A 15,551-nucleotide genomic window follows, 5' to 3' on the forward strand; every position below is an offset into this window, starting at 1 on the left:
AAGCCCTCCAATAAGCACAGAGATGGCTTTGTCACTCACCAAGGTGTCAGGCTGCAAAGGCGGGAGATGGATAAAAAGAAAGGGAGAGCTGGTGGTATAAACAGGCCTTACATAACCGGCTCGTGTTGATGCCAGAAGCTGGGGTAGCAGCTGACGGGAAATGGAGGGAAAAGTAGAAGTGCAGAATAATCAGACAGGAGGGCCTGCTGTGCTGTCCTATTGATTCTGTAAGATAGGAGGAAGATTTCAAGTCAACCTAAAGCAGCAGAATCAAAACTGCTTCCAGGAGGCTTATTGGCTCTTTAGTGGGAGACGTTTAAACTGCCTCAGATGGCAAACAGAGACTCACTAGGTGATGGCAGTTTTCTCTACAGAATGACTCAGCAGTCAGCAAAGAAGCTGCAGCTAGGCACATTCTTCAAAGGGTTATAAAAGTTGTAACCGGGACTTTTTTTTAAAGTTAAAATCTTTCAATTCTATCTCATCGTGGCACACGATAGCTAGCTCTGCTCTCTCTCTGCTAGGAAGTAAGCCACAATGTGGCAGTTAGCATGTGGTTGGACCTGTACTCTTACTCTCTGACTGCTTCCCAAGTACACAGATAAGACAAAACTTGAGTTCACACCCACCTAATTTACTGTTTGCTCCACCTCCAACAAGCTGTAGCTACTCAGCACCGATAACCAGATCTAAAGCCTTATTGTTTATGAGGTCCTACAATCCAGCAATAAAGATGCGATCCATGCCAAAGTGTTGCAGTACAAGTGCAAGAAAGGATTTAAGTCTTTATACAAACCCATTTCATTGTCTAGGTGTATCCTTATTAGTGTTGCTAATTTAGCCTGCAACATGTGTATAAATGATTATCTGAGTTAGGCTTGAGATCCTGTCATATTGAAGGAAATTGGACTCACTTATTGAGTGAATTGCCATCTAACAATGCTGATTTAATAAGTACATCTTCCTGTCAGCTACAGAGCTGTAGAGTTGCTTAGCAAAACAGCCTTTAACTTCTAAAAAATTGGAAATATCTAACAAAGGAGTGTGAGTAAGCAACTTGTGCTGTCTTTTGACAGTTTTTAATGTTTTTAACATGTCACAGGTGTCCAACCCTGACTGTGTGCAGACAGGAAAACAGCTGCTGCTTGCTGTTCAGTAAAAATAACAAGCAAGTGTTGACAAAATACTTTTCTTCACATTAGTGGAGAAATTGAGTTTTTATGGCCGCAGTCATGAGTTCTGTTTAATATAGTTATCTTGTAAAGCTGCTGTCCTGGAGCTGTTGTTGGGAGAAGTCTGCCTGCTTGCATAAGTCTGACTTTTAATCAGATCACTATCAGTGAATGACCCTCGTCAACAACACGATGTTAACGGCTTGAAAAAGAAACTGTTGCATAAAGGAAGGGAGGGAAACAACTTAATACACTGAGTGCTCTGCTCCTCTTGGGATTTGAGTCAGGTGATTTTTGCAGAAAGATGTCTCAACAGTTGTCTTGATTTCCTGCGCATATGTTGCTTATCTCATGCAGCGTAATGCACTGCTGATGTTGTACTGTTTCTATGCTTTGCTCCTTTTTCCTCAAACTTAACTGAGTTTAGCTAAACCTGGAGAGAGTCTTATGTAACAGACTTTGAAAGCTGCCCCAGAATCTCAGTACGTGATAACTCCTGCTTGCATCAACCCCACCTCCCACTTTCGGACCCTTTCTCCACCTCCCTCTCACACCACACGCTCACTTCGTGCCGCTCTGGCAGTGAAAAGTAGGGCAGGGTTTTCCTCTCTTCCTCTCCCGCTCCCATTTTCTTTCTCCCTCACTGCTCGCCCTCTGCGGCTGATGTAACAGTGTTGGCGCTCTGTGCCCTCACTGTAACCACTCAGCTGATTACAGGTCTTATGTAAGGAGGGATTGTTGAGAGGAAAATGGGACATAACATATGAGCCTGTTGCAGAAAAACAACAGCTCCATGTAACAGGGCTTTCAAGCCAGATTGGCCTTTGCGTAGCTGTAGGTTGCAGAATATTTCCTTTGCTCCAGTATGAGTAAGAAGTTTTTGAGGAAAACGTCTCGTGTTTCATGTTTGAATGCTTATAAAAGCAAAAAGTAATTGCTTTTTTGCCGTTAAACAAATGCACTCAGCACGAGTGAGCCCTACTCTATGAACACGTTTATACAGCTGTGTGCATTTTCCTGCTTACATGTACGCTCGTGTGAAGTACAGGTTGCACGACAGGTTGTGTAGTTGCTTCTTTTGGTGTGTGCATGTTTTTAAATGTGGCTGCATGCTAATCCCAGAGCTCGTCTTCGTTTCTGCCCTTGGTCATGTACTTGTGCATGTTAAGACCCATCTGAGTACTCTGGGTGCCAGAAGCAAGTTCTGATAAGGAGCAGAGAGCAGATAGTGTAAAATCAGGTGAGCCTTTAGAGCATGTTTTCCTGGCACTGTGAGAGCAGGATTATATAACTAATTCTCACTAAACCTCTGGCTAAAAGCGCTGCAGAACAATTAGCAGAGACAATGATAAGAAATGCCAATAAGAGATTAAAATGCGTTTAAAATATTGGTGTAAATGCCGATTTTTATGTAAACACTATAAGGTAATTAAAAACCTATAAGGATATTGTCTGAGCGACTCGTATTATTTAATTTCTTTCTTTTGTGTCTCCACCCCAGAGGTCATTTTTCCATCGTTTAACAGGAGACAACAAGTCTGAGAAATTCTTTAAAGTGTTTTATGAGCGGATGAAGCTGGCCCAGCAGGAGATCAAAGCCACTGTGACTGTCAATACCAGTGACCTGGGCAGCAAGAAAAAGGACGAGGAGCCACCAGACAAAGACACACCGGCACGCAAGAAAGGTCAGCGGACAAGTGTTGGCGTTACCAACATAACAATAGGCTAGAGAAGGAAGTGTTTGACTGCATTGTCAAATAAGTCACATATGACACTATGAAAAACTGGAAAAGCAAACCTCTGCTGCACTCTTCGTACGAGGCAGTAGATCCGTTTCTTCATTATTAATTATAGCCGTGTACAAAATTATTATTTATCACATGTATCATTTCTACATGTCTCTGTATGTGTAAATGACAGCAAGGATCAGTACATAAATTCTTAACTTGTCAAGTGAACAGTCATTGTAACCGTTGTCTTGTCCAATGGTCTGTGGTGTTTGACTGCCTCTTCTTTACCTGTGGTTAGTGAAAGATATGCCGGTAGTGGCGATGGTGACTGAGGAAGTGAAGGAGCAGCTAGTTGAGGCCTCTGCGGTCACCAAGAAGGCTTACACAACTTATCGTCGTGAGGCCGAAGCCGAAGAGCACCAAGCTGCAGCTGATGGCTCTCCTGTTCCAACTGCTGATAAGAGCCAGGAAGAGGGCGAGATGAGCGTTACCATCACTATCATGCAGCCCATCTTGCGCCTCATGCAGCTGCTGTGTGAGAACCACAACAGAGAGCTGCAGGTCAGCCATCATCAGACCAGCTTGTGATTATAAGTCCTTTATTTATATACACGACACTTACTGACACTGTCACTTTATCAGTGCTGGTCATCATGCCCTTTGCTGCTAAAGTATTTATATCATTCTCGATACTGGTACTCAGGTTGTTTCACTCCTACTTATTATATTATTTTATTACTTGCTATTCTGTTTGTTTAAAAATATATATATATTTATTACTTTAAAAAAAAAAGAAGCTGTTTCTTCATTATTTTGGTTCTTTTCGCTCGACCATGTGTACATAATTTTGTTCCACCTCATCTTAACATGATGCGAATGACAATAAAGCTCCTTGAATCCTTGAATATATATACATATAATATATAGGCTGCCATGGGCTGATGGGAGCAGGGTTAACTTTTTCTGTCCCGTGTTCTGAATTTCAGTCATCACACCATCTTATACAGAAATGAAACTGTTGAAAATAGGCACCAGTTGCAGAACTTCCTGACACAGTCTTGTATGTGCTGGTCTGGTTTCACTATGATGAGTGTGCTCGTGTTTGGTAGTGGCTAGCTCCGGCAGCCCAGACAGAAAACTTCCTGCTTGCACTGATTCTTGCACTCCAAACTGGGACAGGCCTTCATTAAATGCTGGTTGGCTCTGTGCTGTCTCTCCCATTCTGAACCTGTGTAGGAGCCAGATATTGATTTACCGCTAGCCTCGCTGCACAGATGATCAGTTCACTGAGATGTTTGTGTTCTTTCCAAAGACGTCACTGCAGTAATTGTCTTGCTGCCGTATACAGTAGGTTTGGAAAAGCCATCACGACTTTTTATATTTAGTTCTTACGTCAGCGAGAAAGAGAAAATGGTTTAGATTACCTAAGTAGAGGAATTTCTCTTTTGCCAACCATCTCTGCAGATTCCAACACTCTCGTGAATCATCTCATATTAAATCTCTTGGTTTTACCTCATGCCACATCACATATATTTTAATTTTGTGACTAACTGTTAACAAAGTGTTTATGTTTCCCTACAGGGGCTTTTAAAGTTTTTGATGAGATGAGTCCAAGTAAAGAAAGATTCCATGTTGAGTGTTTATTTTCATGTTGTCCTTCTGTAGAATTTTCTACGCAACCAGAATAACAAGAACAACTATAATCTGGTGTGTGAGACTCTTCAGTTCTTGGACTGCATCTGTGGCAGCACCACAGGAGGACTGGGGCTTCTGGGACTTTACATCAATGAGAAGAATGTAGGACTTATCAACCAGACTGTGGAGAGCCTTACTGAATACTGCCAAGGCCCCTGCCACGAGAACCAGGTAACACACTGTACACCTGTGTGCAAGATGAGCTTTTTATATTCTGTAGCTATCAAATCGATGACCGGCTGTGATCGTGATGCTAGTTTTGTTTGAGTTCTCTGTAGTCAGGAATGTGTCAGGCTCTTGTCTTTCCTAAGCACGCTAACACCAGCCTACTCCGGGTAGGACGCCTCTGTTTGTTCTTTGGCATAGGTTAGTAGTCTTCTCACATGATGGCGGCATCCTCTGTTCCTGCCGCTGTGAGGTCATTTTTATAACAAGTGTGAAACTGGCATGACTAAACAAGCAACTGGCTAAATACAGTCTCTGTTTGAATTGATTCCAGTTCCTTTACACAGTGCCAGAGGGGCATTGCCAGACTAAATACAGCGTTTTGTTCACAAAGAGAGAATAAACGGGAACAAGTGCTGGAATTCTTTTTATTTGTGCTTTGCATGTCCTGTTTGTAAAATTGTATCAAGTCACTCCAAACCATTTGGCTTCCACACTTATTGTTCAGTTCTGAGGTGTGGTACATGTTTGACAGCTCGTGTGATTTATGAGTGTGAAGCCTCCGAAACTTGGCCAGTATTTATGATATGTGACCTGCCTCGTCACTACCTTACCGTGCCAGGAATAAAAACCTGAGGGCAATCTGGCTTCAAATGAAATCTGGAACAAAGTTGTTTTGTTTTTGTTTGTTTGTTTTTTATGCCCTTTTTTTTGTCATCCCACCTGTTTTCTCCAGGATGTTGATCGTACCCTCTGCCCATGACGCTCTCAGAAAAGTGATTCTTAATCTCAGTAGTTTCACTTCCTGGTTAAATAAAGATTAAGAAACTTAATTGAGTGTTTTATAACACTGCGTGAAATTTACAGTCCCTGAAATTAGAGTGAGAATTCCTTCAAAGAACATATGAGATGTAAATAATGTTGCCACTCCCGCCTTCAGAATGGTGCTGGTTGTTTTCTAGATACCACCTGATAGATGGTTCCAGATTTCTTGGATAACTTACTGTTGTTTCCTCTTCTTGTAATTCCACTTTCTTAGTGAATACGTAATCTGTTGAGAGACCCGGTTAATGTTGTCTTTGAAGTTGGCACCTTATAACTGGCTGTAGGTTTGTGACAGCTGTCACATTGCATGAATTTGTGATGCACTATCAAATTTGCCATTTCAGACATAAAACCCTCCAATTCGTCCATCTCGCACTTATTAAAATCTTTATTTGTAAGTGTGCATAAGTACAAATAATAGATGCAGAAAAAAGAGAAGAGCTTGACTTACAGGAAAATGGATCAGACTCTTATCTTATTACTGCTAAAGAAAAAACAATTGGTCTGCTGTCCTGCTGGTTTTACTGATTATATCATGAAAAACACCAACAGCAGAGATTAAACATTCTTTTAACCCAGAACTACTGTCAAGCTTGTGTTTTGCCATTTCTTTTTCTTTGCTCCTTAGAACTGCATTGCCACACATGAGTGCAATGGCATTGACATCATCATTGCTCTCATCCTGAATGACATCAACCCCCTTGGCAAGAAGAGGATGGATCTGGTGTTGGAACTCAAAGTGAGTGTTCTGAAGTGGTGTGATACTTTTAGTAATCCGTCTAAAAGGTGTTATTTGATTTGATTATGCAGGTGTTACATGTCTGTAGGAGAAGTAATGTGGTAGTTGTGTCATTACAGTGTCAAAAGCTTTAGATACAACATTCAAATTCATGGAATTGCAGTTTCACTGACAGTAGCTGAAAGTAGAATCAGCTACCCAAAATCAGGGCTGGCCAGCACGGGTTTTTCCTGTGCTCCATCACAAATTGCATAAGTAAAGCGTGAAAGAACACTTGCATTTGATTTACTGTCTCTGGAAGTCTGGAATGCTGACAAGCAGGTAAAAAAGCCAATCTGTCTCTTGTCATCTTTTGCCCAGAATAATGCCTCCAAGCTGCTTCTTGCAATTATGGAGAGTCGCCATGACAGCGAGAATGCCGAGAGGATACTGTATAACATGAGACCTAAAGAGCTGGTATGTGTGCAGTGCAAACAGTTGCATAGTAACAAGCAGGTGCTGTTATGACAGTCAACTTTTTCTGCAGGTGGAGGTGATCAAAAAGGCCTACATGCAGGGAGAGATAGAGGTTGAGGAGCCGCAGGAGGGTGAGGATGGAGAGGAGGAGCACTCCGCGTCTCCACGCAATGTTGGTCATAACATCTACATCTTGGCACATCAAGTAAGCCGCTATAAAATAGGTGTGGAAAGGGGAACACACCATGAGCAAATAAGACCAGTGGATTTCCAGTAACTCCTGAAAACACATGATACTTTTCATTTTATAATCATTTCCTCTTTGAAAGCTTTCAGGCTGTGGGCTGCTCGGTAACAGAGGGCCTGTTTATACAATCAATTAGTGGAATGACGGTAATCATGGGGCTAAACAGCCCCACCCTGCAACCTTGCTGGGGAATGAAAGCTGACACATTCAAAAAAAGGAAAAGTATCATGTAGAGTTAACCTAAATACAAGCAGTGTTGCCCAACCTTTTTGACATGCTGGAAGTAACACTTGTGACGAGTGTCTGTCAATCATCTGTTTTCAGTTAGCCCGCCACAACAAGGAGCTGCAAGCTATGTTAAAGCCAGGAGGGACATATGGCGAGGGCGACGAGGCCCTGGAGTTCTATGCTAAACACACCGCTCAGATTGAGGTCAGTGTCTGGCTCCATGTCGTAAATAAACTCCGCTAATGTTCACCTGCTGCCGTCTGTCTTGTATTTTATTTTCAATTCATCATTTTCCCACAGTTTTATTTCTGGATGAACTCTATCTAACATCTCTGTTGCAAGATGCCAGTGTTGGTTTAAGGGGACTGTGACATGTTTTGGCCTAACTATTGACTTGGAGCATGTGATACTTTTTTTTCTTGGCTTGTTTTTGTGTTTCTTTGTGTCGTGTGACAGAATGACGAGTACCTTTGGCATGTTTGGTGCACTTGATGAGTAAGAGGAATGCAGATTGCTGGCAGTATTCCAAGCTCAAGTTGTTGGTTCAGTTCATGAGCTGCTTTTGGAAAGAAAACAACCCTGTTTTTGTTTTTTTCCTCTAAAGAGCAGTTTATGCCAGGCAGTCCATTTGAATCAGAGGTGTCATGGTGGTTATATTTTTCATTTTAAAAAATATAACCACTATTTTTACTTTTTGCTTTTAGTTCAGTTCAGCTTCAGCGAGTTTCCAGAGTGGGTTTGCTTGTTTCAGTTTAGTTCATATTGTTTGAAAATGTTTAGATTTACTTTAATTTTTATTAGCTTCAGTGTTTTAGTTTTTTTTTTTTTTGGTTTTAGTCTCAATAAACTTATCCATCAAAGCCTCGTCAGTCAAGTTATGATAGATTTTGCCAAACTAATAAATAAAACTGTTTTTTTATTTATTTTGTTTAGCTCATAAAATCTTTTTTTTTTCCACAGTATTGTTTTAGTTTTCAGTTTCTTTTTACTATAACTACAATAATCTTGACTTCTTTAAGGATACAAACTGTTTTCATATAAGAAAAGAATAAGGAATTATTTACCTGCTGCAGTCACAGATGTTTTGATCGGTGACTGTTGCTCTGTTTGGTGTCCAGATTGTGCGGCTGGATCGCACAATGGAGCAGATCGTCTTCCCTGTGCCCAACATCTGCGAGTTCCTCACTCAAGAGTCCAAGCTGCGTGTATACTACACCACAGAGCGAGATGAGCAAGGTAGCAAGATCAATGACTTCTTCCTGCGCTCTGAGGATCTCTTCAATGAGATGAATTGGCAGAAGAAGCTGCGAGGTACTCAAGAGGCTACTGGTAACACAAACACCGTTCCCTGTGCGTCTTTCTCCTCAACTCTTTATGAACTAGTGCCTGGTTTACGCTCTTTCTTCTTGCATCCCTCCAGGCCCCAAGCCCCTTTCTGACACATACACTGCATACAGGTTATGTTTTACATATTGGCATGAGGGATAAGCACAAAGTTTCCCTCCCTCTCACTCTAGTAGGATTACTCCAAATGTGTCCTCCACATATAACATTATTACAAAAACGCATATCCCAATAAAGAATATAAAGGCCTCAACTACCACAGCATTTATGGGGGTTTTCAAATGTTTTATCAGCAGACAGAACCTCACAGCTATATTGTACCCTCAGACAGGTCTCACTCATAGCTTCAACTTTGAATTGTGCTAACCACTGATCTGTCAGAGATTAGCTGCAGCAGCATTACAAGATCTGTTGCATCAGAGTAAATTGGACCTACTTCGCACAAACACGAAGAAAACACAAAAACTCAAAAATGAGTTTGGTTCAAAGTTTTGCAAGAACGGTTCTTTCTTGGTAGCAGAATAAAGTTGACCCATAGAGACATGTTGTGATGAGGGTCCACGTCTGAAAGAGGCTGCCAAAATGCTGAACCCTGGAGAGATGAAAGTCGAGAGAGCATGTAAACTTTTATAAGCTGCTTATATTTAAATTGCACTGTAATCACTGAGTTGGTTTGTTAATAATAAATATTAGTAGCAAAGCATACAGCATATAGCTCCCAATGTTGTGATATTATCACATCTTCTAATCTCGATAAAAACAAAAGTATACTGCTGTGAAATTACAATGTTCAGGTTCCTGTATTTTGTTTTTCTGGAAACTAAAAGCCTCAACTTCCCAACATAATGGGATTAATGGTTTGATGTACTTTACCTGCATACCAGCTGTAAGGTTATTCTCACATTGACATCAATCAAAGCTGGGCTAAAAGAAAGCAGGAACAGGACACAAAGGCAAAGCATTAAAAACTCAGCCCTGATGTCATTTTCACTTTAATCTTTTGTTGTTCATTAATCTTAAGTTATTTTAGTTATGCACTCAATAGCACTACTTTGACTTTCCCTTTAAGGTCAGGTCCGGTTCCTGACGACTGCCTACCTGACTCTGCCAGTTTTTGCTTTTGTTTGTCTTTGCTGGTTAAAGAAAAGGTTGTGGTTCGTCATACGGTCAGGCCAGAAGAGACAGCGTTAGCCTATAATGTGGAAAAAAAAATATGAAGAGACCAGCCTCTTTCCTATGTGAATGAATCAGCACAGCTGGAGACTGTGCTGTTCCACTGGTGCTAACCGCTTGTCATCAATATAGTGACTTCTGTTGCCAAAAGTCCCCACCCACAGTTCTTCTTTTCTAATGAATAGCTGACCTCAAAATAGCATTAGCCACGATACTGATCTCCTGACCAAGGTCTAATATGCTGTGTCTGTGTGAGTGTGCGGGCAAATATGTGCGTGCAAGTTGTTTTTACTCAAAAGAGGAAAAGCGTTTAGTGCGAAACCCTGTTTCCAAAAAAAACTCTGTCGCTGTCTAAAATGGAAAATAAACAAAAAGAATCAACAGCAAAATAATTTGCATTATTATTTAAACTTCAACGCTTTAGCACAAACCGCATATTAAGTGTTAAGACTAAGAAGCTATTTGTTAACCTGTGCTTCGATTGAGCAAAACCCGGCCCAAAACAGGACGCTGACATCACCATGCTTCACATATAAAGTTCGGCTGCTGAGATGTCGTGCTGTCCTTTTTCCAAATGCAAAGATTCTCGTTTATAACAAAGGTTCTGTGCAAGGTCTTATTTGTCAAACCAGTAGCAGTGTTGTTTTTGAAGATCAGTGGCTTTCCCCTTGATCTGTTTACGCTCACACACACACACACACACACACACACACACACACACACACACACACACACTCACACTCACACTCACTCACACACACTCACACTATTGTTTTTGGTGCATTCATTAACATGAACATAAGCCGATGCGTCGCCTTTAATTGCTCGGATGTTACTTGCAGTTCAGTTGTGACCTTGCATATGACCTTTTCTTCTTTTTACACAAAGTCTGGTGCTCAGACTTTTAAGTTAGGTTTTGCAAACACACTTCTTTTCCTTTTTGTGCTGTGAATCACTTCCCTAAATGTATGAAAGTCAGACTTTGATAAATCCCCATTCGTTGAATAAAACCGAGCCCCCACCCACACCTGACTGAAACATGTGACTCTGATTTCACCTTCAAAATAACTCCGATCCTAAACTTCAGTGAGGCTTTAGGACATATAAAGCAGAAATACGGCAAATTTAAAAGGATTCACCAACTTTGAAATAGTATGTCTATGTGTGGAAGTAGTTTGGTTGATGAGCAGATTGTCAGTAAATTACTGGGTCACTAAATGCAGCAGTGCACAGAGGTTATAATGATTTGGAAAACTGAGGAGAATTTCCAGATTTCATCATCTATGATAAATCATAAAAATGTTGAGAATCCAGAGAAATCCCTGAAAACAAGGGACAGTGTGAAAACCTACAGGTGTAAATCACTTGAAAGCCTCGGCGATACTTCAGAAAACATTCAGCATCCAAAAATTCCAAATGTTCATACTACCGTGCAACAACATCAAATAAAATAAACTGAGCAAAACACTAGTATCTGCTGTGTGCCTTAGGTAATTCGGGATGGTCTGAGCAGAAGTGAAAAATGTCCTGTGGTCTGATGAATCATAATTTGAAATTCTATTCAGATGCTTATTGTTTAAATGATTTGCAGATTGTTGCATTCTTTTGTTTACATTTTCCACAGAGTCCCAAGTTTGTTTGGGCTTTTTTGAGGGTATTTTTTTCCTTTTTCAAATGTGAAATGTGTGTGATTTTTGAGTACTTAAATGGATTTGAGGTGTCCCAGATTATTCTGTTTAGGTGGTTATGTTAGCAGTAAATGTACACACTCGCATTCTGACTTGTTTGACTGTGTTTCACACCAAATTTACTAACCAAATCAAATATCCAGAGTATTCACTCAGCGAGTTTTGGTTCTTCTAAACCAAAGAAGCAGAGCTGCTCGCTGTGGTTGCCACTTGTGACAAGGGAGTAGCTGGAATTGGCTTTACGAAAGAAACTATTAATGGCACCAGTTTTATAGTTGCCATGCTCAGTGTTTGTCGACAGCGACAGAGAGAGTTCAAGCAGTTCATGTAATTTAGGGTTGGTGCAAAGTTGGTTATCTGTATAAATCTTTTTTTTCAGCTTTGACTCAAAGGTATTGAAAGTGAAACTTGGTTGGTCTGAAACACTGGACAGTTTTTGGAGTACAAACATGTACGCACTACATCTGAGTGCTTTAGCATAGCCATCTGTGTTAATGTGCTTCACTATGCTGTCCTCTAGCCCAGCCCATCCTGTACTGGTGCTCCAGGAACATGTCATTCTGGAGCAGCATCTCCTTCAACCTGGCTGTGCTCATGAACCTCCTCGTGGCCTTCTTCTACCCTCTGGAAGGCATCCGTGGAGGTCAGTCACTCTCAGTCTTTCTCTGTGTATGATACCCAGTCATTGCCATTGCCCTGTTAAGATGACTTCTGTCAGTTTTCTTTTGGATCAGAGTTTAAAACACACAAACAAAAAGTCATTCTGCAGCTGAGATCATGCTATAATATTCTTAAACACAGAACAAATATTGTAAATATTCTGTGTAGGTACTGCCATCTGGTTCATAGTGTATGGCTACTAACAGTAGAAACGATTCATCGACTCGATCCTCGGAGCTGCTTATGGTCGAACACCCAGCAGTAGAGGTGGTGTGCTGTAGCAGAAGTGTCCGAGGTGAAATGTGAGATAAGCTTTGCTGTGTAGGTCAATTTGAAGCAGCATTATGAGAAATCTACAGCTTGTAGACAGATAAACAGAGTTTTGTTTTATGTGAACATCCTGTTAGCATGTCTCAGTTCATGGCTGCTTATATTCTCGTGCCTGAGCTGAAGATTACACATGTGGACACCATGACAGACCCTTCGTCTTACAACTTACAACTTTAACACTTGAGAATAACAGATTGCTTATGCCCTGATTGTTATCCGCGTGTGTGTGTGTGTGTACGTGCGTGTGTGTGTGTGTATGTGTGTGCGTGTGTGTGTACGTGCGTGCGTGCGTGCGTGTGTGTGTGTGTGTGTGTGTGTGTGTGTGTGTGTGTGTGTGTGTGTGTGTGTGTGTGTGTGTGTGTGCACTGTGGTTAACACAATGAGTGTGACTACTACAACACAGGAAATGGGAGTGAGTGACACAAGCATTACTGCTGAGATCAGGGGTGGGGCGGGATGCAGAGAGTGCAACATGTGTGTTATCAGAGACCTGGTTAAAAAGAACAGGAAAGAAACTGAGTGTTTACTCTTCAATTTCTTCATTTTATGATCAGGTGTATCGCAACACCTCAGCATATTTAGACCTTCCAGCTCACAGAAAGTAGTCCTCGACCACTCGAGGCAAACTGTGATCTAAAAAGTGTAGATTAGCCTGTAAAGTTATGGCAGGAATCTTTTTGATATATGCAGAGAAATGCAATAGTTTATTTTTTCCTTCACCAAGTTTCTGTTACTGGCACAGAGCAATTAAAAAAGGTGTTGTGTGTGCTGGAGTCACAGATGTTAGAAGTGGAAAAACTAGTGTTATCAGAAATCTGATTAATGTTAGCAACTCTTGGTTATATTAGCATCTACCAAGGAATGTGGATATCTGCAGCAACAATTAAATACCTTTAGCTGTCCAATGTCTCAAAAAATTACATAATGTCACATTTGCTTATTTTCTGTCTTTTAATCTGAAGTAAAAACAAAAAAACTAAAATCTATTTGAGATCTGGCTGCTGTTCAGAGATGTATGAGGGGTGTCTGGCTTGTTGATTTGCGTCCCAATTTTCACATCCTTTACGAAATGCTCTATGTTTAGACCTTTTTAATATTCATTTCCACAGTTGCAGCCAGTACTTGATCAGATTAAAGGAATTGTGAGTGCATAGCTTTAAAGGACCTTACAGAATGCTGTATGTTCCCGTGCTTGTGGTTTGGGTGTAGCCTCACACCTCCCTAACCAAAGTTGGGGAGGTGTGAGCATCGCTACAGCTGTGAAGAGAATGCAATCCCGGTTGAAGAGCTGGATCTTGAACTGCAGTGGTGTCATAAAATATTGATTTTGCACTTCTTTTCCTCTGAGGTCTTTTTTTTTTTCTCTCTTTGCGTGACTTCTGGTAATTATGGTATGTGATAGATTCACCCAGACTATTAATACTGTGACCACCTTAAAAAGCCAGAATCACGTCAGGGACACATACAGCAAGATTTCAAATGGCAGATGTCTTGCTTTACAACTGATAAATATTTGTCCAAGCAGTGATCTGTTTTAAATGAAGTTTTAAATGTAAAAGCAAACTCATAATGCTTTACAGTACAAACCATTTTTTAAGGTCAATTTACAATCACAAATGAACTGAACATGAATGTCTGTAGACTGTGGGAGGCAGTACCCAGAGAGGTCCTACGCAGCACAGGGAAAACATGACACGAGATTTCACCCAGGAGCCTTCTTGCTGCTTCTTGCGCAGAGAAAGTGCAAACTACTGCATCAATGCCAGTCATAGTGAATTTTAGTATTTAGTGTTTAGTTCAACACCAAGCGCTATTATGCTATTATTTATTGATCAAAATGACTGTATGTATAAGTGTGAACGTAGTTGAGCATGAAATGCTATCAGAACACATTATGACAGAAATCATAAAGTTTCCCTATTAAAGTGGAAGACTGCACCACGGTGTCCTTCACTCACACACAACATGACTTGCTAACTGTGATAAAGCTGTTTCACATGTGCTCACATGACAAATGACACTGATGACTGATCATTGTCTTCTCACAGACATGTTTTATCTAAACGGTTATCAGTAAAGTAAGCTCTGGTGTATGATTCAGTGATATCTGCAGAGCTATAAAGAAGGAAGATTTAAAGGTTGTATTCACAGCTAAAAATTGGTCAGCAGCATTTGTCATCACATTGGTGGCCGATTCTTCATAAAAGCTGTCATTTTAAAGCAATTCTGTGGTAACAGCTAGATGTTTATAAAGACATGCACTTGGTGTTAAAGTTTTTGTATCAATGAGGAAACCAATCAAGTTTCACACAGCTGCTTCAGACTAGGAAAAGGGAAGACATCGCAAAGAAACTCTGTGTTTGTTGAAGAAAACCTGCCAAGGAACAGGTGGATTCAGACTCCATTAATAACTGATGAGTAACCCAGAGTTTTATTTAGCTCTGTCTGAAACAAAAAACCCAGTGGATCGTCATTTCTCAGTTTCACTAAACCCATTTTCTGAAACGGACCTCTGCATTTTGATACAGCCAGACAGCAGTGGTCACAACTTTAACCCTCTCAGGCTCAAATTAAGTTTTTTGTTGCTAATGCACAACCAAGTCCTGCAGTGGTACTTCTGAGTAAAAAAACCTCATAAAATATGTATGTGGGGTAATCAGGTTGTTGTTTTAACTGTTGCAAATCTGCAACGTCTGCCTGGAGAGGGTTAAGACGAGAGCGGACTTTGTGATTGATACACACACCCCCACCCCACAAAACCAGAACTACACAACAAATGCTACAAGGCATCTAGAAGCATTTATGTTTTTACAAAACCAAACTGAGATCCAATCTTAGCCAGAATTTAAAAACTGAGGCCATTCATTTCGATACTGAAACTACAGATGGTGTTATTCATTCCTTAACATCGGTATTTTCTGTGTGCCATCCTTCTTTTAGAGTCACCGTTTGCCGACGCTGATTAGATTTAAACGTGTTTCCAAACAGTTTTTTTTTCTTCTCTTTTGTTTTTAGCAAAAAGTGTCTTCAGAGTGATGCTCCATTCATGCCCTATCAGTTTCTGACATGGGTTATGGTTAGGTTTTGTTATGTCAACCA

At 40.7% G+C, this 15,551-nt stretch overlaps 1 protein-coding gene across 7 annotated transcripts in view; it reads left to right on the forward strand.

The window, feature by feature from the left end:
- The window catches only part of itpr1b (inositol 1,4,5-trisphosphate receptor, type 1b), an 80,270-nt gene that overhangs the window by 49,236 nt on the left and 15,483 nt on the right, over positions 1-15,551 (forward strand). For 6 of the 7 annotated variants that reach the window (XM_076883749.1, XM_076883751.1, XM_076883750.1 and 3 more), the window contains 9 exons: positions 2,674-2,857; positions 3,201-3,463; positions 4,568-4,768; positions 6,216-6,326; positions 6,687-6,782; positions 6,853-6,987; positions 7,354-7,461; positions 8,376-8,607; positions 11,983-12,105. In XM_076883749.1, the coding sequence (XP_076739864.1) occupies positions 2,674-2,857; positions 3,201-3,463; positions 4,568-4,768; positions 6,216-6,326; positions 6,687-6,782; positions 6,853-6,987; positions 7,354-7,461; positions 8,376-8,607; positions 11,983-12,105 (1,453 nt within the window). The remainder of the gene's footprint in view (positions 1-2,673; positions 2,858-3,200; positions 3,464-4,567; positions 4,769-6,215; positions 6,327-6,686; positions 6,783-6,852; positions 6,988-7,353; positions 7,462-8,375; positions 8,608-11,982; positions 12,106-15,551) is intronic. The other variant, XM_076883752.1, reaches the window with a different exon arrangement.

Source organism: Maylandia zebra, linkage group LG5 (genome assembly GCF_041146795.1).
Source record: "Maylandia zebra isolate NMK-2024a linkage group LG5, Mzebra_GT3a, whole genome shotgun sequence".
Lineage (NCBI taxonomy): Eukaryota > Metazoa > Chordata > Actinopteri > Cichliformes > Cichlidae > Maylandia > Maylandia zebra.